Below are 22792 nucleotides of genomic sequence, written 5' to 3' on the forward strand. Positions count from 1 at the left end.
AGATTTGAGCAAAAGTCCAGTTCAAATTCTCAATTCCGAACATTCCCAAACACTTGAAATATTATAATTACATAATCCAATTCCAATCTCTTTTTTTTGTTGTCTTTAACACTATAGCAAGCGCGCGAGAGAGAGAGAGAGAGAGAGAAACCATAGGGAGCAGATGCGTGTTTTTAAGGCATTTGGTTAGTGTTATACTGTTATGGCTGGAACACTTAAGATCTTCAACTATAACATAGTTATAATCAACAATGAGGAGACAAGTTGATTAGGAGAATATATATATATATACATAACTTTTCTAATAAGCTCTTAGCTCAAGTGCAAATACAATTGTAGGTTCTAAACTCATCCTTTTTCCTTTGCATCTATAGTCTAGGAAGTTCAATTTACAGTATACAACTCAGGTACGATTCAGTATTGAATACTATTGAGTGAGGGGCACACACTCGAGCTCCAGGTCAAGGACACCTCTTTCCACATTCTGAAGCCTAATCGACATTTGCTGCTTCACAGCTCCACCCGCCAGGGAGATTATGCTGTCTTTAACTAGCGTGTTATCTTTGCTCGCTACCCACTTTCCCAGTTGAGTTTCCTCCTGGAGTGTTGATCTTTCATACGCTTTAGCTGCAGACACCAGAGGTTGGATATCTATCTCCGCTTGCCCCATAAAATCATCAGTCGTGAACGTATCCTTGTCATAAACAAGCTGCAAGCTAACCCGAATCAAGTTTTTTGAATATAATATAAAAGGCCTTAAATTTAATATAGGTAAATGAACATAGAAGGGATAGAAAGGCAGTTTCAAGTTTCAGAGATGAATCTGCAGCCTCAAGGAGGCTTTTTTATGTTAAAAATCATTTTAAAATTTTGCAAAAAAAAAAAAAAACAAGTGATATTAGTTTACGTTCTTCATCAAAACTCCTATGAGACGGTCTCCCAAAAACTTAATGTAAGACAATGGTACATTTAAAATTAAATGGCCATCAAGTAAAGTGATCGCTTGCTGACTAAAATGAAAAAGGGTGACAACCAAAAGGGTTCAGTAACAATTTTAACATCAGCATCTCAGAAGGGTGACAACCAAAAGGGTTCACCAGTCACCAGAATTTATAAGCAAAGCAGTCTCATTATATTCTTATCCTGAGAACGAGAATCCTTTTAACATCAGCATCTCAGAAGAGTGAAGACTGCAACAAAAGATCAGGTGACAAGCCGAAACCAACACCAGAATGAATGGGACATTAAAGCAAATTGATTTATAGGTAACAGCTCACCAACTTTAAGGGAGGAATACAGTCGGGTATCGAGAGCATCAGCTTCTCATTCCACACTGGGTTCAGGTTGTTCTTTATGACACGGGTCTTCACCGACTGCAATAAAAATTCAGGTAAATCATCTTTGAAGCATAAAATTTCACAATGACAGTTTATGTTAGTCTTACCCCAAAATATTTTGGGACTAAAGGCACTGTCTTTGTGAAGGATAAAAAGCAAAAACATGACTATTGCTGAAAATTTGAGAGCCAAATGCTTACTTGTTGTCCAAGAGAGAGGATTACATACGGATCGCTAGTTACTACGTCCCGAACAGCTAGGTTGGTGCCTTTAACCACATTTACTTTGATCAGGCCAACAAATTCAATCATACCTGGCTGTTAAGAAAAGAGTTAGATGCAGCTGTTAGGCTAAATAGATCATACAAGGCAAGGATATAATTGGACATATATTCTATTTTGGTTAGGTAATGTGGGACTTAAGAATTTGGTTTAAAGGGGCGCCCTAGCATATGAAGACTCCTCAGAGTTTAGAAAAGTTTGATTTAAATGGAAAATGTGATCAAGGCCTAAAAAGATCTTTGAATACACTCTCTGAATGACTTTAAGAGATCTAACATGCATTTATATCTTTGCAAGAACAGTGGATAATCATAATATCTTGACTAGGATTTACTTTGAAAAGCATTCGAATGAATTGATTTTGACAGTATAATATTGCTCCTAAAATTACAGATAATTACCGATGAGTCCCCCTTTTTGGAGCCTTTATTGTAATCTTCTTTCCTCTTCCAGCTGTTACGGCTGTTACGAAATGCATGTCCAAATCCTGAAATACGGAGGCTGGCGCTGCTTACTTGTTTATCCATATTTCTTCTGTCTATCGCTAAAACTAAGTTTTTGCTTGATGCACTTGAATAAGATGTAGTAGAGCGAGGAAACGGGCAGCTTGTATTTTCATCTGAGTTCATGAATTGCTGCAGCTCATACTTCCTCCTGAAAAGCCAAAAGCTATAAGGATTAACATCAACAATGTTAATGTACGAGACCTTTCGCAAATTGAAATGGCTTTTTTATGCTAAAATCATTTTAAAAGTTTGCTTATCATGAATTGTTGATGACTGTCATCTAGAAAACTCAATTCTGGAAGGATGTCCACCAGTTAAATAATAATCACAACATTTCCTCTCTAAAATATACTGTTTTCCCCCTCCATAAACTGCCTCAATTTCAACAAACAACAAAAAAGTCCTAATTGCAAACTGATATGGGGTCATCTATCCTGAATCATCCTTTGAAACCATTCACGACAACTAAATAATGTGGAGGAAAAAAAAAAAAAAAAAGGAGAAAGGAGAAAGTCCTGCAGATGTAGAAAACATTATGTGAAGGAGAAATCAATAAATATATAAATGAAAATAATGGTGTATAGAAAATTAAAATATAAGCAAATGAAAAGGTAATTCGGATTATTGGGAATGATAAACAACTCGACATATGCTGCACAAGTCCAGGAGACATCTAAGAGCACATTACCTGATAAAATCAGCACGCTCCTCTATAGACGAATCTGATCTTGGTTTCATTATGTTTCCAGGGATGCAGGCTTCATACTTTTTGTTGGCTACTATATTTCCTCCCATTTCTGACAAGATACTTACTTGGTCATCGGTCCAGTCGTCCAACTTCACTGATAAAACCTGAGAGAGAGAAAAAACATGAGTTTCTCTAACTAGCATCTTGCAATTGATAGTGCACCGTCAGTCACTGTTTTAGGCAGACACTAGTTCAACAATTGCCTCTACGGAAGGATTAAGTAGTTTCCCTCCCAATCTTTCCTATGCTGGAAGGAAATTAATTTGTCTTGGAGGAAAACTTGATCCCTCCGATTCCCTCCTACACATTTTGAGATCCAAACAAGAGAAATTGCATCCTTCCCGTTTCTTTCTTAACAGATCATTCAATCCAAAACAAAGCCTTAGTCCCAAAATGATCTGGCAATCGCTAACATGGATCTCAATTGACATGTCAACATTTTTTAAAATGTAAAAAAAAAGGGAAAAAGGGGAAAATGGCCGATAACCAAAAAGTGTGAATAAAAGGAAAAGAGTATCATAAAAGGGAAATGTTGTTGTCCCGAAAAAATTGGACTTGATGACGAAAGATAACGCCCAAAGACACTAGTCCTGGGCCACACTAAGCAAAAGTACCTTACCTTCGTAATATGCACACCAAGGCTTCTGTGAACACCAGAGCACTTGATACAGATGAATACTCCAGCACCCAGTGACCTGAAATTACAGAGAATCATAGTATTAATCACTTACAATTTGTTTCCACCTGAAAGAGTCATCCTCTTTGGTAGAGTGTGACTGTGTCTGTGATCTGGACAGATTACATATGGTTTATATGAGAAGACTGAAATCCAGATAAAGCCTTACACCCATTTAGGATTTGGAGATCCACAGTCTGCACAGTTTCTATTCCCTGTTTGAGATAGAAGTAGTTCTAATTTCTTCAAAGGACCTGACACAATAAGTCGAACAAAGTCAGACGACGAAGCGATACAAAGCTTCAAAATATAAATGGAAGTAGAGCATACAGACTGCAGGTCACAAGAAAGTTTTAATTTAAGAAATATCTACCAGCAATTGTTTTCATTTCCATAAAGTCACAGATTCACTACACTTTGGTCTTATATTTAAGATGGAACAAAGCAAACTGGATCAATGAAATGACACGCTTCTTTCTATTGTGGAGTAACAGCCGATGCAAAAATCAATGAAGTTTTCACTTCCCATCATAGGCAATCCGAAAACAGCCTCTATGTGTTGCTAACATACGACTATAGGAATAAGTTACATTACATCCAACCCCACTGATCCCCCTCTTTTCAGAATTACAGGAGTCCTTGAGAGACTACAATTTAAAGTTAAGAGTTTACAGGAAAACTATTGCCTCCTCGAAAAGAAATCAACCAACAACTAGGGGCAATACAGCAACATAAGGTAATGCACTATTGAAAATGCCATGCTTGACAGAGAACCTAGATTCATAAGAAAACATCAATATGCTACGGAGTATTATTTATCATAGTTATTAGTAATATAGTTCTGTTTGTTTTTACTCATTAAAAAGAAATATAGTTCTGTTTTGGGAGACAAACTTCTGTTAGTTCTTTGCGGATCCAAAATCTGAACTGATAATGCGGGGTGCATACCTTATTTTGTATATACCTACTGATTCTACTCCTGTTTGAGGAAGAATGCATATATACACATGATTCATTTTATAAAGAAAAGTATGTTCGCATTAATAGCTGATGATTAACAAGACGCAAATGCAAAACACACAGGTTGTGATGCAAGATATACAGTGTGAGAGGAGCAAATAAAACATTGATTTCTTCTCTTGCCCAATAACTACAGAACGGAGAAATGAACAATTAATTTATTAAAACATATTAACAGTTATCACATAAAAAAAAAAAAACAATTTGAAAGAAATTAAAAATCCATTTACCAGACTTCTCTTTTTTAATTTTAAAGCCTCTACATGATTTTTCTGTCTGTAGCTTCACAACTTCTTCTCTTTCTGGTGATTGTTTTTCCGCCTGCTGTTTTTCTAATTCTAGTGTCTCCGCCTGTAGTAATTCATAGAGAGAGCACCCTGTATGCATCAGAATATTAGAATAAAATGTAATCAGACCTCACCAATAAAGAGATGATTTTATAATTCATAGACGATTATAAGCACGTCCTACTCACACACTCGCTATAAGAGAGTGGACCATTAACGTGAGATTTTGAGAGACCATAATACATTATTACGCATATTTCGGCAAAATGTTGTAAAAATTAGTGTAAAGACTGTAAACAGTATAGAAAGTTACTGTGCTATAAAAGAACTGGTAAGAATTAATCGGATTGAAGATATAGCATCATCGTTTGTATAGATTACACAAATCGTTGGAATTCCCAAAGTAATCTATTCAATGCTGGAATCAGACCAGCAATTAATGTGGGTATTTCTGTTTCTAGAGTAGGGTCCGCGGCTCAAATTAAAGCCATGAAACAAGTAGCTGGTAAATTAAAATTAGACAAGCAGAGATATAGTGATATAAATTCAAAGTTCAAACCACCAATATACAATGAAGTTTCACTTAAAATAATACGGAGTAGAATAGTAGATGCATACAAAACTTCAAGAACCCTAGCAGTCAATATATTAGAAGCTTCTATAATCCAACAACTTAGCTCATTCACTAATCACTATATCAATGATTGATTGGAGTGGAAAATCTTAAACATCCTGCTAACAATAGCCATGCTTCTATATATAACGACAGCGCAGACACATCTCTATGTTCAGAGCATCATAAACGGTAAATATTAATAATAACAATAAAAAATAGAATATTCAAAAGCTAACAAAATAGATAACAAATAACGAAGATTCACTTAAAAGAACAAGCAGTGATATCAATTCAAACCGCCAGTATACAAGGAAGATTCACTTAAAATAAGGAGTTGATCAAACACATTACACAACTTCAAGAACCCTAGCAGTCAATATATTAGAAGCTTCCATATTCCAACAACTTTGCTCATTCACTATATATCAATGATTGATTGGAATGGAAAATCTTAAACATCTGCTAACAATAGTTATGCTTCTTTATATAACAAGAGCGCAGCCACATTTCTATGCTCAGAGCATCATAAACGATAAATATTTATAATAATGAAAAATATTAAGCTCCCTTTCGCCTATTTCTCTTGCAATCAATGTCGTTTCATCCTAAATTTCCTTGTTAAACCAATGGAAGTACAAGTTTTCAGTGCATGAATTCATTGCATGCAAATTAACAGAAAAGAAAATTCAAAAGCTAACAAAATAGATGACGAATAACCCATTGCCAAATGATCAATCCAACAAAAATAGCCATAAACAAGACGAGACTGGTTCCGTAACATAAAAATGTTGTATATTGGGAAGACAATAACAGCAACAACATTATCCCAGTACTAGTACCTCCAGCAACTTGCAGGATACGAGAGTCAATGTACGCAGCCTTACCCACGTGTTGGAAAGACAATAGCACGAACACTTGACGATTAAAATAGAAAAACCTTGAAAATATAGAAAAACTGATACCTCGAACATGGCCTGTATCAACATTATCAGGTTGGGTGGTCATCTCTAGCCTCCCTGGATCGCAAAACGAAACCATGAAAACTCGGGTTTGTTTAATAGTACAATAATTAGCGAGCTGCCATTGTTGTCATCCAAGCTTTGCTTAATCTGAAAGAATCATCAAATGGGCAATCTTAAAATCCATTTTAATAGCTACCCAAAAACCAAAACAAATAATAAAATGCAACCGCCCACATTATACACGAAAAAAAAAAAGCATAAAACAATGATTAAATGAAGGTTCTTACAAGTCTAAAGTTGTTCTTGATGGAATATAATGAAAAGCTTGAGAGAATTAGATTCTCTAACCACTAATTAACATCAAAATACTTAATTATTATGGAATTTTAGCAGATAATGATATTGAATTAATGAGACAGAGATTTGGGATTCCTGGGAAATGAGTTGAGGGAATCTATTGTTTGTTTTTTGGTGAAAAAAATAAAATAAATAAAAATGATAGTTTGATGATGAATGAATGATTGTTATTTGTCTTTTGGGAAGATTGTCCAATGTTGTTAATTACTGAGTTAATTTTTTTGGATTAACATTAATTAACAGGAGAAGACAGGCATTACCAACCACAAGACAATGCAATCGTGCTTGGAAATGGGGATTAACATTGTTTGTTTTCTAGTATTAAGGGGTCCTTATCACAACATTATTTTCTTTTTTTCCTTTCAAGAGAAAACTATTTTTTAGATTTCTTTGGTTGTATGGATAATGTGTGTGTTTTTTTTCTCTGTTTTAATTTTTACTAGATTTTGTGTCGGTACGTTGCATGAGTTTCAAATTTGTCTTTCCTCTAATTTTTCTGGACCTTTTATTAATATCATTTTAAATGATACGTAAAAATTGTGTTTCAATTACTCAAATAAGGTACTTTGTACCGTTTTCCCTAATTTTCGGTGTTTAAAACTCTCATTGTTAAAACTACTCGATTTTGAGTAGTCATTTGGTTTTAGTCCTAACTTTAATTAAATTTTAAATCAAATAACTAAGCCACATTTTAGTCCTAACTATAATTAAATTTTAAATTAAATAACTATGCCAAATGGGTTAACACTTCCGTCTAACTTGTTCTCTTTCTTCATCTTTTACCTAACAGTTGACCCAAATCATACACAGAAAGGCAGTCATCTTATCGGGTTTCAATCAAATCCCCAAATGTTTGGGTTTGCTTTCTTTGTTCAATAATGGCAATCCGATCATCCCAACTCCCGAACAACTCACACAATTTAAACCATTATCATCTCCGAACCTGTCTGGTCTTTTATTACCGTCGCAGAGGGGATAATTATCAGTCATCGTCGTCCATCACCGGCCGCATAAGATCGTATTCATGCTCCAGCAACCAAGGTAACATTCCGTTTGTTTGGTTTTCGAATTGGTTCATTATAAACATAGGACACAGGCTTCAATATCGTTTCTTCTCCAATTGTTTTGGTCCGTTTTTTCTTTTTTATTCGTTATCCTAATTTGTGAGTTCTTCGTTGTTCAACCAGATCCCCAAATATTAGGGTTACCCCATCAATTGCAATCCTATATACTGCTATCTCCTGGGTCGGTTTCGTCTCAACTCCTGAACAACTCCCGCCGTTGTACTCATTCTTAGCTCTGCACCTGGTTAGTTTTTAAATGCTTTTGGTGAGGCGATCATTGTCGGCCATTGTTGGCTGCATTAAATTGGGTTAATTCGCCAGCAATCAGCTGTAGGTACAATTCAATTGCGTAATCTCATTAATCCGTATTTCTGTTTTTTTTATTTGCATCATTTCTAACAAAGAATTTTATAGGATCACAAGATTTCATGTTGAATTATTTTGTCCTTGTTTGTTTTGTGTTATGTGCTCATTTGAACGAAGGGCATATTGCCTGTTGATCTTTCTCATTTTGGTGGGGTTTTGTTGGTATTTATGATGTGTTTATCTGATCTGATCCTTAACTGAATAAATTAGTACAAAATACTTTAAAACGAAACTTTATTAATTTTGGCTTTAATCATAACGTTGTGGACGTTTTTTACCATTTTAAACGGTGTTCGCGGTCATGTATTATCCTTAATATTATTAAAATTGAAAGATAATAAAATAGTCAAAGGGAATAAAAAGACATTAAAATCAATTCATATGGTACAATCAAGTCTCCCATATGAGAAACTAAGTCATTACTTGCCTTATTCTTTTTGCCAACGGAATAAAAAACAATTGGAGTACCATTTTTGCGTGTATATTAGGTTTAGGGAAAACGTCGCTTTTTTAAAGGTTAGGACTATAGGTCTTTGTCTTAGTTTTCCCATTCCTATTATCAACAAATTTTAAAAATAAAAATCAAAGTTAATTATCTACCTGAAAATGAAAAAAAAAAAAAATTCTAAACTGTATATACAATCCAGTAAATCTCCAATTGAATACATGATATGAATTTTTCAATCCCAAATGTATACCCCTTTCCCCCCAAAATCCCCAATTAACATCCTCCTCTTCGAATTAACATGAACAACTCCAACCTACATCATCCTCTTCTAATTTTCCTTTCACCTGAGAGCAGATCAATTAATAAAATCCCCAAATATTAAAGTTTCCAGCCCTTGATCTCAAAATACTTCTACCGGTCCCGCTCACCACTAACTCCGGCGTACTTCTCCGTCGAGTTTGATTCGAAGCTGGAAACTGCCATCTTGACTTACCAGAAAAACCTTGGGTTGCCGATCACACAACACGCGCTCATCGGCTGCAGAAAATCGTGGACATGCGCTAGCAACTATCTTATGGTAACATGCACTTGTATAATCTCATGTATCCGTTTATTTGATTTCGGATCATCATCATCATTATAAATACAGGATTTAATAGGATTATAAAATCTCTATTTGAACTATGTTGCCCTTGTTTGAGCTATATTATGGGGTCATTTTAATGAAGTGTAGCCATAGTATCACTGATGATTTTTTGAGTTTATTTGTAGATTTTTGATGCGTGCATTTTATATAGGTATTTTGTACTTCATTTGCACGCATTCCAATGCATATTTAGTAGTGTTTAGCTACAAATGTCCCCCGAATAGTCTACTTTGGTTTGTCTTGTATTATTTGCAGGTATGAACCGGAAAGGAGCATTATTAGGAGATGAGTTAAGTCGGAGCTTGGAAACTACTAATTGTGATGCGCAAGTAATATAGCTAGGCGAGCAAAGGAAGAGCTTCATATCACTAATGCCTATTTTGAAGAGCCATATCTCTAGTTCTACAACTGATTTTCAAGTGATTCCAATTGTAGATGAAAGCTTGTCCTCTTAGCTTTCCAACGCCACTGAAAACGCACTATTTGCCTAAGTAACGAAGAAATGGCGGCCGTTTGAAGTTCAGTGCGCGAAGCAGGAATTGTGCGCTGGAAAGTACTCGATCGAGTACTATCTTGTTCGATCGAGTAGGGTTATTGTCTTCAATCGAATGGCCTCTTTTTGATAGTGTTCGATCGAGTACCTAAAGTCCTCGATCGAGAGGTTTTAGCTTGGATTTGTTCGATCGAGTGTTATGAAAGTGCTCGATCGAGTAGCTTGCTATGGACACGGGCTTTTTAGCTTAAGTTCATGTTTTAGGTTTAATAATTGTCTTTCCTATAAATAGGAAAGACGTCATTAGGTTTAATTGCTCTTCTTTTCTCTCTTTTGAAAAGGGGATACTGTTGAACGCTGCTTTTCTCTCATTCTCGGATCTGAACTTTTGTGATTCCTTCTTCCCTTTTATCCTAGTATTCTTTCTCTTCCTTTCATCTCTTTATTATGCTTTCTATTGCTTTATCTTTCCCTTTTCTTCACCCATGATTATGTTTAGCTAATTCTCCTGCTAGGATTTAGGGGATTCAATGAGTTGATGTTAGTTGCTAATTAGGTTTGCAAATCTGTTGCTAAAATCATGTCTTTGTTGTTAATCACTACGATTAATTGTTCTTGTCTACTTGAATCGACGCAATTAGATAATTAATCTTGGTATACCTTGACCTGGATCGGAAGATTGGAATGGGTAAGACCTGCAGTGAACATTAGGATGCTTTAGTGAGGGCGGAAGCTAAGCTAATAGTGTTTTAGGATGAATTGAGACCGGAAGGAGATATTCGTTGCCCCTTAGACCGATACAAGTGACCGATCTGTGACCTTAGCTGCAATTATCTGACATTCATTGGTGACCCGACAATCCTAGTTCTCTCTCTTTATTGTTAATCCCTTTTATTCTTTTCTCTGCTTTAGTTAGTCAGTTTAAATAATAAACCAACAAAACCCCCAGTTTAGTGACATTAGACAGCCTGGAATAACAAGTAGATAGTGACCGCCTCCCTGTGGAGATCGACCCTACTTCCACTAGCTTCTGTTAGTTGTTTTAGGTATTTATTTTTGATACTAAACGACGGTATCAAATTTTGGCGCCATTGCCGGGGAGGCAACTGTTTTATTTACTTGTTTCTTTTTGTCTGTCTTTAACCTCAAGGGATTTATTCCTTGAGGCAGTTCTTATCTTTTTCTCTAGTGTTGTTTTGATAGGCCCTACAGGTCCTACCTAGACACGATTTTAGGAGAAAGATCATCAAAGGAAAGACTTGAGTACCTTTGATCTTCCACCTATGTTCCACGCACCCCATGGCGCAACAGGTGGTGCCCTGTGAGAGATGTGGTGCTGCTGGGCACGGAACTGTTATTTGCTTGACGGGGAACGACTAAGTTTATGCGTTTAGGCAGCGTAGACAAGCTAGTTCCTCCTTTTCATATGTGCCGCCACATCCGCTTCAGCAACGAGGCCATCCAAAGCCTCCTTTTATTTGGCCAACGACAAGTTCCTCCCTCTACTATCAACAAAGAAGAGTTAGCTGAATTGAAGTCGTTAGTACATACACTTGCATTTCGTGTGCAAGAATCTGAGAGATTTAGAGATGCGTCTATCAAGAGACTTGAGTTTCATTTGGCTCAAGTAGCTGCCGAGCAAGAAGCTGATATGTATGACTCGAAAATTGATGATATTGTCGAAAATGAAGCATCAAACGAAGACTTCAATGCTGTTCCATATGAAAAATTCGATCAAGCTAGCTTCAGTATTCGATCGAATGACTTATTTGAGGAGGAGCTCGATCGAACATATTCTTTTATTCGATCGAACAGTTTATTCGAGGAGGACCTAGATCGAACAGTCACAGAGACTGTTCGATCGAGCATTGCTGTGGAAAAAGACCTCGATCGAACAGTTACAAGGACTGTTCGATCGAGCAGTTTGGGTGAAGAAAGCTTTCGATCAAATTTATTAGCTATGGATAGTGTTGATTCGTCATTCACGCCTATTCCGTATGACGTTAAGAAGGTAAATGAAGACCAATCCTATCCGACTAGAGGTATTGTTATTCTTTTAGTTGATTCCGATAAGATTCTTTCTATTCCTTCCATTAAATCATTTACTGCTGTTGATTTAACGCCTCCGTCCCAGTTTGGGAGCAAGTTGGAGGAATGTCGTCGTATTTCTTCTTATACAGGTCTTGACAGGTTAGAAGACCCGGGAGGAGGATTTGAAGGATCTATCCCGCGTAAGAAGAAGGCGCGAGAGAAGGCTGATAGTGACGTCTATGATGCTGTAAAGAGCCGCTGTTTTTCCGTTGCTGTGCTGTGGAGGCCGGAAGTAAAGCCGATGGACGCTGAAGCGACTGCATCCAGTCAGAAGCCTAGTTGTGGGCCATTAATTTTTGTTGGTGGATGAAGAAAAGATGGTCAAGCTGGGACCTGTCTGAAACTAGCGCTGTCCGGGAGGCAACCCGGAGTTTAAGCTTTTTAGTTGTTTTTCGAACATTTCAGTTTTGTTGTGTGTAATAAATGGTTTTCAAACCATAGACTGTGAATGATTTAGGCTTGGTTTTTGGTCGACATTTGTCTGCAGGTACCTCTTGATCGAGCATTCTTTTTACTCGATCGAGTGCTTAAGCCCTTCGATCGAGCACTATTCCTCTCGATCGAGCAACCACAGCTAACGACTATTCGATCGAGAATTTTCCCTTTCCTCGATCGACCACTTTTGCAGCTCCTGTTCCTCGTTCACGTACTTTATTCTTTCGATCGAGTAGGCTTGTTTGGATTCGCTTCCTGTGACGCTGTTCTGGAGCTATTAGCGACCTCCCATGTTGTTGGCTGGTTTGGGGAGGTCCCTTCTTCGCGTGTTCTTGTGAGTTTTCCACAGTCTCTCTCTTCTTTTTAGTTTGCATTTTTTTTCCCTATTTTTGGGTACAATGAGGGCATTGTACGGTTTGGTTTGGGGAGGTTATGCATCTATATCTGTGTCTGCATGTTGTTTTTATTGCATTTCTGTTATCACGTTTAATTTATGTATGCATTGTTGTTTATTTCTATAATAATTCAAAAAAAAATCTCATAAAAATTAAAAAGTCGAATAATTCAAAAATTTTCACGTTTATTTTAGCATATAGGTTGAGTCGGAACGGTAGATTTCAATGATGATATTGCATTATTATTTGTCTTTTTGCTTAAGCCTTGCATAAATTAATATCTTTTAGCTTTGTCTTCTGCATATCTACGAGTTAATGTTGAAATTTAGCTGAACGAATAGACTTGACCTGAAATTTTGGCAAACTACTCATATTTTCTAAGTTTTAGAGCCTTATAAACTAGTGTCATTTATGACCAGTTTCATGTAGGATTGAGAGTAGTTACTCCTTGCATAACATGTTCATCAATTTGCACGTATATGAAATTCAATTGCTTTTTGCCTACATACATTCGGGTTAGTGGTTGGTGTCATATGCAGGGAGGCGCTTACATTCCCCTTTTCTTTCATTTTTACCCATTTAACTCCACATTAGCCAAATTTGCCTGTTGACCCTTAACTACATCCAGATTTAGCCTGCCTTGTCAAGTTAGTTAGTGTATGTTTTGCGGTATATAGTTTATTGTGTGCCAAGTTTGGTCTATGTTTCATTATTGGGAGTTGGTAATTTATGGAGGAAGGAGGATGACATATATGAAAAAAAATTGAAAAATGAAAAAAAAAAACGTGAATCAAAAGAAAAAAAAAGAGAAACCGAGAAAAAAAGAAAAAGAAATAAAAGATGTTTGATTGTTGACGGTTTCATTCCTATGCTTTATTTATATCTATTGAGGAGTATGTTCGGTTCGGTTTGGTGAGTTTGATGCCAATTAAGGGCATTGTGCTTAATTTTGATGGATGAGAAATGGATGTTGTCATTTGGTTCTGTTCAGGTACTAGCTTGGCCGCCTATACCCTCACATTTCCAAAAATGTTTTGCCTTTTCTTATCCATTGCCTCACTTTACCATACTTTTGTAAGCCCTCGGCTTTGACAGACCTTGTTTGGTTGGAATGTATGTATGGTAGTTAGAATTGTCTATCATATTAGTTGCATGCATGTTTATGTGGGTCGTAGTTTAGGTGAGCGACTATATTTCCTTCTTCTCTTACATTCATATACTTACCCTTTGCTTCATGCCAGAAGAGACCCGTGAGAGTACATTTTTAAAGGTCTTGCAAGGTTGACAATTCAGCTTTATTATAAACATCCTACAACTCGTTTGCATTTGACATTTTTGCTATAAGTGTTAGTTTGCTGCATTAAATCGGTTTAAGTGGACAATTTGTAGCTAGCTATGAGTTTTCTTTTCTGTTCCATTAGTTTTGCATATAGTTTGCTTGGGGACAAGCAAAAGTTTGGTTTGGGGAGATTTGATGCGTGCATTTTATATCGGTATTTTGTACTTCATTTGCACGCATTCCAATGCATATTTAGTAGTGTTTAGCTACAAATGTCCACCGAATAGTCTACTTTGGTTTGTCTTGTATTATTTGCAGGTATGAACCGGAAAGGAGCATAATCAAGCTTAAAACATGTCCATATGCATGCATTTAGGAGATGAGTTGAGTCGGAGCTTGGAAACTACTAATTGTGATGCGCAAAGAAGTAAGATAGCTAGGTGAGCAAAGGAAGAGCTTCATATCACTAATGCCTACTTTGAAGAGCCATATCTCTAGTTCTACAATGGTTTTTCAGGTGATTCCAATTGTAGATGAAAGCTTGTCCTCTTAGCTTTCCAACGCCACCGGAAACGCGCTGTTTGCCTATGTAATGAAGAAATGGCGGCCGTTTGAAGTTCAGTGCGCTGGAAAGTACTCGATCGAGTACTATATTGTTCGATCGAGTAGTTATTGTCTTCGATCGAATGGCCTCTTTTTGATAGTGTTCGATCGAGTACCTAAAGTCCTAGATCGAAAGGTTTTAGCTTGGATTTGTTCGATCGAGTGTTATGAAAGTGCTCGATCGAGTAGCTAGCTATGGACACGGGCTTTTTAGCTTAAGTTCGTGTTTTAGGTTTAATAATTGTCTTTCCTATAAATAGGAAAGACGTCATTAGGTTTAATTGCTCTTCTTTTCTCTCTTTTGAAAAGGGGATACTGTTGAACGCTGCTTTTCTCTCATTCTCGGATCTGAACTTTTGTGATTCCTTCTTCCCTTTTATCCTAGTATTCTTTCTCTTCCTTTCATATCTTTTTTTTTTTTGGGGAAATGTAAGATTATCATTAATATTATAAAAGTCCCAAACACCATACAACATTGATCAACTAACCATTCTCACTACTGCTCTAGGCCGTAGTTAAGTAGTTAACCCAGCCTATTACTCTACTATTTCTAGACTTAATGTCACATTGTCCAAGTCTCATTACAACATCATGCTTGACCTTACTACATAAAACATTTGGTCGCCAAATCAGTCCATCCAATCTGCTTAGATTACGACAATGCCAGAGCTGAGACATCAAGCTTTCCATAATAACTGCCACTATCTTCTTCCTGTAAGCAGAAGTGTGTCTCCATTCAATCCACCATTTGATACAATCAGCATCAGGCAAGGGGCACATGCACCAATCCTTCACCAGCTGCAGACACATTTTGCTGTAAATGCAACCAAAGAAAAGATGCTCATGAGATTCCTCCTCAAGCCCACATAAAAAGCAACAGTTGTGCTGAATGATACCCATTCTACGCAATCTATCCTGAGTAAGCAAACGTTGTTGGGCCACCAGCCAACACAAGAAAGTATGCCTAGGAATGATCCAACTATTTAGCATCCAAGGATACCATCTAACCTTATCACCATCAGGTTTAAGCCACTGATACCCTTGCTTAAGAGTGTAATGCTCTACCTGAGAAGAACCAAATAAATAAGCTTTATAAGTATTCTTGACTTGGCATATCTTCCTTTCATATCTTTACTATGCTTTCTATTGCTTTATCTTTCCCTTTTTTTCACCCATTATTATGTTTAGCTAATTCTCCTGCTAGGATTTAGGGGATTCAATGAGTTGATGTTAGTTGCTAATTAGGTTTGCAGATCTGTTGCTAAAATCATGTCTTTGTTGTTAATCACTGTAATTAATTATTGTTCTTGTCTACTTGACTCGACGCAATTAGATAATTAATCTTCGTACACCTTGACCTGGATCGGAAGATTGGAATGGGTAAGACCTGTAGTGAACATTAGGATGCTTTAGTGAGGGCGGAAGCTAAGCTAATAGTGTTTTAGGGTGAATTGAGACCGGAAGGAGATATTCGTTGCCCCTTAGACCGATACAAGAGTCCGATCTGTGACCTTAGCTGCAATTATCTGATATTCATTGGTGACCCAATAATTCTAGTTCTCTCTCTTTATTGTTAATCCCTTTTATTCTTTTCTCTGCTTTAGTTAGTCATTTTAGATAACAAACCAACAAAACACCCAGTTTAGTGACGTTAGACAGACTGGAATAACAAGTAGATAGTGACCGCCTCCCTGTGGAGATCGACCCTACTTCCACTAGCTTCTGTTAGTTGTTTTAGGTATTTATTTTTGGTACTAAACGGCGGTATCAATTTTGATACATGCATCGAAAAATTGTTAGAATTGAATCAATAAATATAAAGCTCCCTGTGCAGATAACAACCGTCTTGACCATTTTGTTGTTTTGATTTTTGAAATATTTGTGACTGAAGTTTCCTAAGAACTGGAAGAAGAAGAATAGAATAAAACATTGGCATAAACCATGCGACTGAGCTGCCATGAATGCACAAAGTTAGAGTTTTGTCTGCCTAATTTAGATGCTATCAAATTCATTTCAACTATTTATCTAATCATCTTTGATTTTGGTATTCTCTAACTTTCTACTCGTTAGTAGTAATTGGCGTTTAAACTGGAAATGATAGAAATTAGAGAATATATATAGGTTATCACTGAGAAAGAGGTATATTACTATCATCTAATGCCATGGCTTTGTCAAAAGTAGAGAAAAAGAACCTCAACATAATCTTGTTATCGCTCACAACACGATACATAGTCCTGTTTGGGATAATCTCAAAGTTTTTGAGGATGTGAATTTTCCCATCACAAATTTTTGGTTGGAAGCGTTTCTAAAAATAACCTAGAATTGTTGCATTCATGTATTCTCCCTATAAACAATTTATAAACACATAGTTAGAAGGTCATATGGTTGCCACGAGTGGGATATATTAAATATATGGACGGAGGAGATAGAATAGTTATTTACCTCTTCATGTATGAGGATCATAGAAAAATAAAGAAGTTCAGCTTTCTTAGAAGGATTATGTATTTGCATAATCTTGACACACGAACCTCCAATCGTTACTACCAGAGTCTTCATTGTCAGGCGGTGATATGTTGCAAGGAAAAATTAATTTAATATAAACTAACTTAATAGTAATTGGATGCAGGTACTAAAACTACACATGGAGAACATACCTTGATGCCATGGTCAGTTAAAGAGGTTGCAGGATAGTTTTCTTTGATAAATCCTATATACTGCTACCTCCTGGGTCCGTCTCGTCTCAACTCCTGAACAACTCCAGCCGTTGTACCCTTTCTCAGCTCTGCTCTTGGTCGGGTTTAAATGTTGATGGTGAGGCGATCATCGTCGGCCATTGTTTGCTGCATGTAATTGATTTATTGCGCCATCAATCATCTCTAGGTAACATTCAGTTGCCTAATCTCATTTATTCGTTCTTTATATTTTTGATTTGCATCATTTCAAACAAAGGATCTAATAGGATCACAAGATTTTAAGTTGAATTATTTTGTCCTCGTGGGTTTTGTGTTATGTGCTCATTTGAACGAAGGGCATCTTGCTTTTTGATCTGTCTCATTTTGGTGTGGTTTTGCTGGTGTTAGGCCCAAATTTGCATGGTCTGACTTCAGTCTAGCCTGGCACAATTAGGCTGATTGGGACAACCAAAGTCCAGGCAAATACAATTATTGTTTTACAGGCAAAGAACACCAGAGGATAAGCAAGCTATCAGACCCAGGAGGAAAGACCTGATAACAAGCATAGAGTAGCCTGATGGAACTCTCCAGCAGGATGAATTAATCAGCAGACAGGTAGGACAGTTATGCATATGTCCTATTCTCACGGAAGACCAAGTCCAAGCACAAAGAATATGCTACTCCCATAAATCACAACATGCAAAAGGAGAAGAATAGGAAGTTGTTGAGGAAGAACGGGTCAACCGGATTAATAGGGAATGTGCCCTATTAATCAGGAAACGATTCCAACAACCAAAATGAACGTTGGATGGAGCATAACGTTAGATAGAAAGGTTATAAATAGCATGGAGGAATACTTGTAGAGGACAACAAAAGAAACAGATCAGATACATACAATTTATCAATTATCTTATCGTGTATTCAATCCCTTATTCCCATATTATTCAATTTATCCAAGGAATATAAACAATATTATTCATTCTTCATCTTTTTCATTCATTAGCTTATATGTTTGTCTCAAATATTGGAACTAGATACCTACGCTACTTAATCATCATGCCAGATCCTTACAGGGAAAATCCTGCTAAAACAATTGGCGCCCACCGTGGGGCATCTAGTTCACTAATAAAAAAAAAATCTTTTTTTTGTTTATCATTTTCCATTTAGTATTCACATACGAAAATGGTAGAACTTACCCCAGAGCAACAATTGGCCGCTGCCTTGGCTAAAATCAAAGAACTGGAAACAATTCAAGAAAAAGCAGCTCAAGCAGAGGCCGAGATCACTAGGCTTAAGGAATCAGAGTCTAGCCTGAGAAAGAAGTTGGAAAGTCAGGCTTCAGGCTCCAAAACCAGATTCGAGCCAGGAACCCCATTCTCATCCATCATCAAGAAAATTGATTTCTCCAGTTTTGGAACTCCGGAGAAAGATACCTCCTCTAGCCCACAAGTTATTCCTGACAACGAAACAAACAAGACTGAGGCAGCAATAATGATGGCCATGCTTCAGGAAATCCAGAAACTCCACAACAAGATAGAAAATATACCCGGAGTGCCAGATCCTGTAGCTGAGGTGGAAGTTGATAGATTTGCTGACTCACCCTTTGCAGATGAAATTGCAAAGATTGATCTCCCCAAGAAATTTACCGTCCCATCTATGAGAACCTATGATGGGACCTCTGATTCACAAAACCACGTTGCTATATTTAAACAGAAGATGTTAGCCGCCTCAATACCCAGTGAACTCAGGCAGGTTTGCATGTGTAAAGGCTTTGGTACTACCCTGACTGGAGCAACATTGCAGTGGTTCATCAACCTCCCAAATGGAAGTATCAAGAACTTTGCAGACTTGGTCAATGTCTTCAACCAACAGTTTGCAAGCAGCAGAGACATGGCTAAGAGACCCAAAGAACTTGTTCAGTGGTAAAGCGACTTCTGAAGAGTCCCTCAAAGAATTACCGGCAAGATTTGTCAAAGAAAAAGTGGCCATTCCTGGTGCGACGAAGAAACAAAGAAGAGAAGCTTGTGCAAGGAGTTTTGCTTGACAGTGACATCTATGCAGATATAACCAAAAAGGCATGTCCAACCTTTGCCACTGTTCAGTCCATCGCCTTGGAGCATGTCAGATTGGAAGAAGATCTCAACTTCAGAACAAACTCATCCGGAGGAAAACAAAGCTATAACCACACTAACAGGAAGAGATCCTACCAGAAAGGAAACAAACACAGATCAAGACCCTATTCCGGACCGAACGATCCAAGTCAACGTGGCACAGGAACACAAAGGTAACCTTTCTAGCCTACCAACTATTCCTGAATATAACTTTTCTATAAATACTGCAGGATTGATCAAACGCCTGGAAAGCCTGGGAGACACAGTTAGATGGCTCAAGAAATCTGATAACCCCAGGAAAGATCCAACAAGATGGTGTGACTTTCACCAGGACATCGGACACACCACAGAAGAGTGCATTCAGCTCATGAAACAAGTGGCTTACCTTCTAAACAAAGGCTATCTGAAAGATTTAATCCAACAACCCAAGGGAAAAGACGAAGGAACGGGCAAGAGAGATCCAGGAAACAACATGGATCCTCCTCCTCCTCCCCCCATCTATGAAGTCAAGTTCATAAACGGAGGCTCAGAAATCTGTGGCTTGACCAACTCGGCCGCTAAAAGAATCGCCAGGGAGTCTAAACTTCAGCCCCCTTCTAGATCTAAACTATTACCTGCTGTTACTTTTGATGACTCAGACTTGCAGGGAGTACCAGACCTACAACATGATAGCCTTGTAATTACCATGCAAATTGGCTTTGAGCTAAGGTATCAAGAATCGATAGACGGAGGCGTTCAATCAACTTGGTGATGCTGGACGTCCTCAAAGCCATGAAAATAGATGAAGAGAAAATTATCAAGAAATCCAGTGTCCTGGTCGGATTCAGCGGAGAAACAAAGAACACCCTGAGAGAGATTAGCTTGCCAACCTATGTAGAAGGCGTAGCTTCCTATGAAAGATTTGGAGTAATGGATTGCCTATCCTCATACAACGTAATCCTTGGCAGACCTTGGATCCACAACGTCAAAGCAATCCCGTCAACATATCATCAATGCGTAAAGATACCAACTGAATGGGGGATAACCACCATCAGGGGAGAACAAAGCGACCCAGAATGTTACACTCAGGCTTTGAAACCTTCAAAGTCAGGTAAGTCCCTCACATAGAAACTAAAGTCCCCTGTCAGGAAAGAATATATAGCCCAATCACAAATGGAAACAGGTGAAGTCATTTTGGATCCAGAATTCCCTGACAGGAAGGTACTTGTAGGATCAGACGCACCTGACTCAGTCAGGTCTAATCTTGTCAGCTTTCTCAAAACTAAAATGTCTTGTTTTGCTTGGTCACATTTTGACATGACTGGTATAGATGCTGATATTATAACTCATAAGTTAAATATTGACAAATCGTTTAAGCCTGTACAGCAAAAAAGGAGAAAATTTGCTGCAGAAAGAAATGAAATCATCAATCAAGAAGTCGACAAGCTATTGGACATGAGAATGATCAGTGAAGTGATGTACCCTGACTGGCTTGCCAATGGAGTAGTTGTCCAAAAGAAAAATGGCAAGTAGAGAGTTTGCGTGGACTACACCGACCTGAATAAGGCCTGCCCTAAAGACCCATTTCCCCTGCCACATATTAATGCAATGGTGGACGCCACTGCAGGCCACGAGATGTTAACATTCATGGACGCTTCCAGTGGATTTAATCAAATAAAGATGCACCCCGCGGATCAGGACAGTACAGCCTTTATTACTGAAAGAGGAGTATATTGTTATACTGCCATGCCTTTTGGATTAAAAAATGCAGGTGCAACCTATCAAATATTAGTCAACATGATGTTCAAAGACCAAATCGGAGACACCATGGAAGTCTACATTGATGACATGGTAGTCAAATAAAAAAAGGCAGAAGACCACGTCAAAGACCTGGAAGTGGCATTTCAAATACTGGAAAAATTCAACATGAAGCTAAATCCACAAAAGTGCCATTTCGGAGTCTCAGCAGGCAAATTCCTGGGCTATATGGTGATAAAAAGAGGAATAGAAGCCAGTCCTGAACAGATCAAAGCCATCCTGGAGCTGGAACCACCAAAAACGGTCAAAAACATACAAAAACTGACAGGGAGAATAGCAGCCCTGAACAGGTTCATTTCGAGGTCATCAGAAAGGTGCAAATCATTTTACAATTTGCTCAGGAAGAATAAAGATTTCCAGTGGACTACTGATCACCAGGCTGCCTTTGAAGATTTGAAAGCATATCTATCCTCTCCACCCTTGATGGCAAAACCAGTCAAAGATTTAACCCCGACAAGATATTGCTCGATCATCGAGATCATGATCGGTCATAGATTCGGTCAAAGAAATGGATGGACAGCAACACCCTATCTACTACGTAAGTAAAAGTCTACTAGATGCAGAGATAAGGTATGGCCTACTTGAAAAATATGTTTTAGCTTTAATTATGAGTTGCACTAAATTAAGACCATACTTTGAAAGTCACCCTATAATAGTCAGGACCAATCTTCCTATTAAGTCTATACTTAGGAAACCAGAACTGTCCGGACGAATGTGCAAATGGTCAGTACAGTTAAGCACTTACAACATAACCTTTGAACCTAGGACAACAATTAAATCACAAGCACTAGCAGACTTTGTGACTGATTTCAGTCCCTCCCTAGAACCTGACCTGATAAAAGAAGTAAACAGACGGACCAATGACCAGACAGACCTAGAATAGACCTTGTTTGTCGATGGTGCAGCCAACATGAGGGGTACTGGCCTAAGCGTGGTACTAAAATCACCACAGGGGGATAATATAGTACAGGCTATAAGTTGTGCATTTGAAGCCACCAACAATGAAGCTGAATATGAAGCCCTAATAGCTGGATTAAAGGTATGTATTGACCTTGGTGTACAAAATCTAAAGGTACGTACTGATTCCCTTCTTATTTCAAATCAAGTAAATGGAGTCTATACCGCAAAAGACTCAAAAATGATGCTTTATCTAGAAGTTGTCCAAAATTTAAAAAGCAAGTTTCGTAATTTTAATATTGATCAAATACCCAGGGACTTGAATACCCAGGCCGATGCCCTAGCCGACCTTGGATCCAATTTCAGTCCCCCTGATTTTGATAAAATCCCCATCATACATTTATTAGAACCTGCAATAAATAAACAAGATGAAACTTTCCCAATATATGTCGCCAATTCATGGACAAAACCCTACTACGATTGGCTCCAACAAGGAATCCTTCCTCTAAACAAGCAAGACGCCAGAGCACTTAAGATTAAAGCTGCTTCATATACTATTATTAATAATGTGCTTTTTAAGAAATCGCAGGCAGGACCATACCTCAGATGCCTGGAACCACAGGAAGCTGAACATATACTATCAGAAATCCATGAAGGACACTGTGGTAATCATAAAGGCGGCAGAAGCCTAGCAAGCAAAGTACT

At 37.7% G+C, this 22792-nt stretch overlaps 2 protein-coding genes across 2 annotated transcripts; both read right to left on the bottom strand.

Annotated features, from left to right (window-relative positions):
* Nucleotides 1-248: 248 nt before the first annotated feature.
* LOC141611772 (putative ADP-ribosylation factor GTPase-activating protein AGD11) lies at nucleotides 249-7203 on the bottom strand. Its single transcript, XM_074430391.1, has 10 exons — nucleotides 6721-7203; nucleotides 6434-6580; nucleotides 4799-4945; nucleotides 3718-3802; nucleotides 3492-3567; nucleotides 2813-2976; nucleotides 2020-2272; nucleotides 1538-1654; nucleotides 1278-1373; nucleotides 249-709 (listed from the first exon to the last, which is right to left on the bottom strand). Exons 2-10 carry the CDS (start codon nucleotides 6507-6509, stop codon nucleotides 428-430), a joined length of 1296 nt encoding a protein of 431 aa, XP_074286492.1. The 5' UTR covers nucleotides 6510-6580; nucleotides 6721-7203; the 3' UTR covers nucleotides 249-427.
* A 7911-nt stretch (nucleotides 7204-15114) lies between these two features.
* LOC141613610 (uncharacterized) lies at nucleotides 15115-17166 on the bottom strand. The gene is made up of 2 exons (XM_074432353.1): nucleotides 17053-17166; nucleotides 15115-15675 (listed from the first exon to the last, which is right to left on the bottom strand). The coding sequence occupies exons 1-2, from the start codon at nucleotides 17164-17166 to the stop codon at nucleotides 15115-15117; spliced, it is 675 nt and encodes a 224-aa protein (XP_074288454.1).
* Between the last annotated feature and the right edge of the window lie 5626 nt (nucleotides 17167-22792).

This window comes from Silene latifolia, chromosome 11, assembly GCF_048544455.1.
Source record: "Silene latifolia isolate original U9 population chromosome 11, ASM4854445v1, whole genome shotgun sequence".
Taxonomy (NCBI): domain Eukaryota; kingdom Viridiplantae; phylum Streptophyta; class Magnoliopsida; order Caryophyllales; family Caryophyllaceae; genus Silene; species Silene latifolia.

Excerpts from the sequence above, each read along its gene's own strand:
- LOC141611772 (XM_074430391.1), bottom strand. The coding sequence starts at position 6,509 with ATGGTTTCGTTTTGCGATCCAGGGAGGCTAGAGATGACCACCCAACCT. Across the intron at positions 4,946-6,433 it reads TGATACAGGCCATGTTCGAG|GGTGCTCTCTCTATGAATTA; the intron begins GTATCAGTTTTT and ends TGATGCATACAG. Across the intron at positions 3,803-4,798 it reads AATTAAAAAAGAGAAGTCTG|GTCCTTTGAAGAAATTAGAA; the intron begins GTAAATGGATTT and ends TTATTGTGTCAG.
- LOC141613610 (XM_074432353.1), bottom strand. The coding sequence starts at position 17,166 with ATGAAGACTCTGGTAGTAACGATTGGAGGTTCGTGTGTCAAGATTATG. Across the intron at positions 15,676-17,052 it reads TGATCCTCATACATGAAGAG|GTAGAGCATTACACTCTTAA; the intron begins GTAAATAACTAT and ends GGTTCTTCTCAG.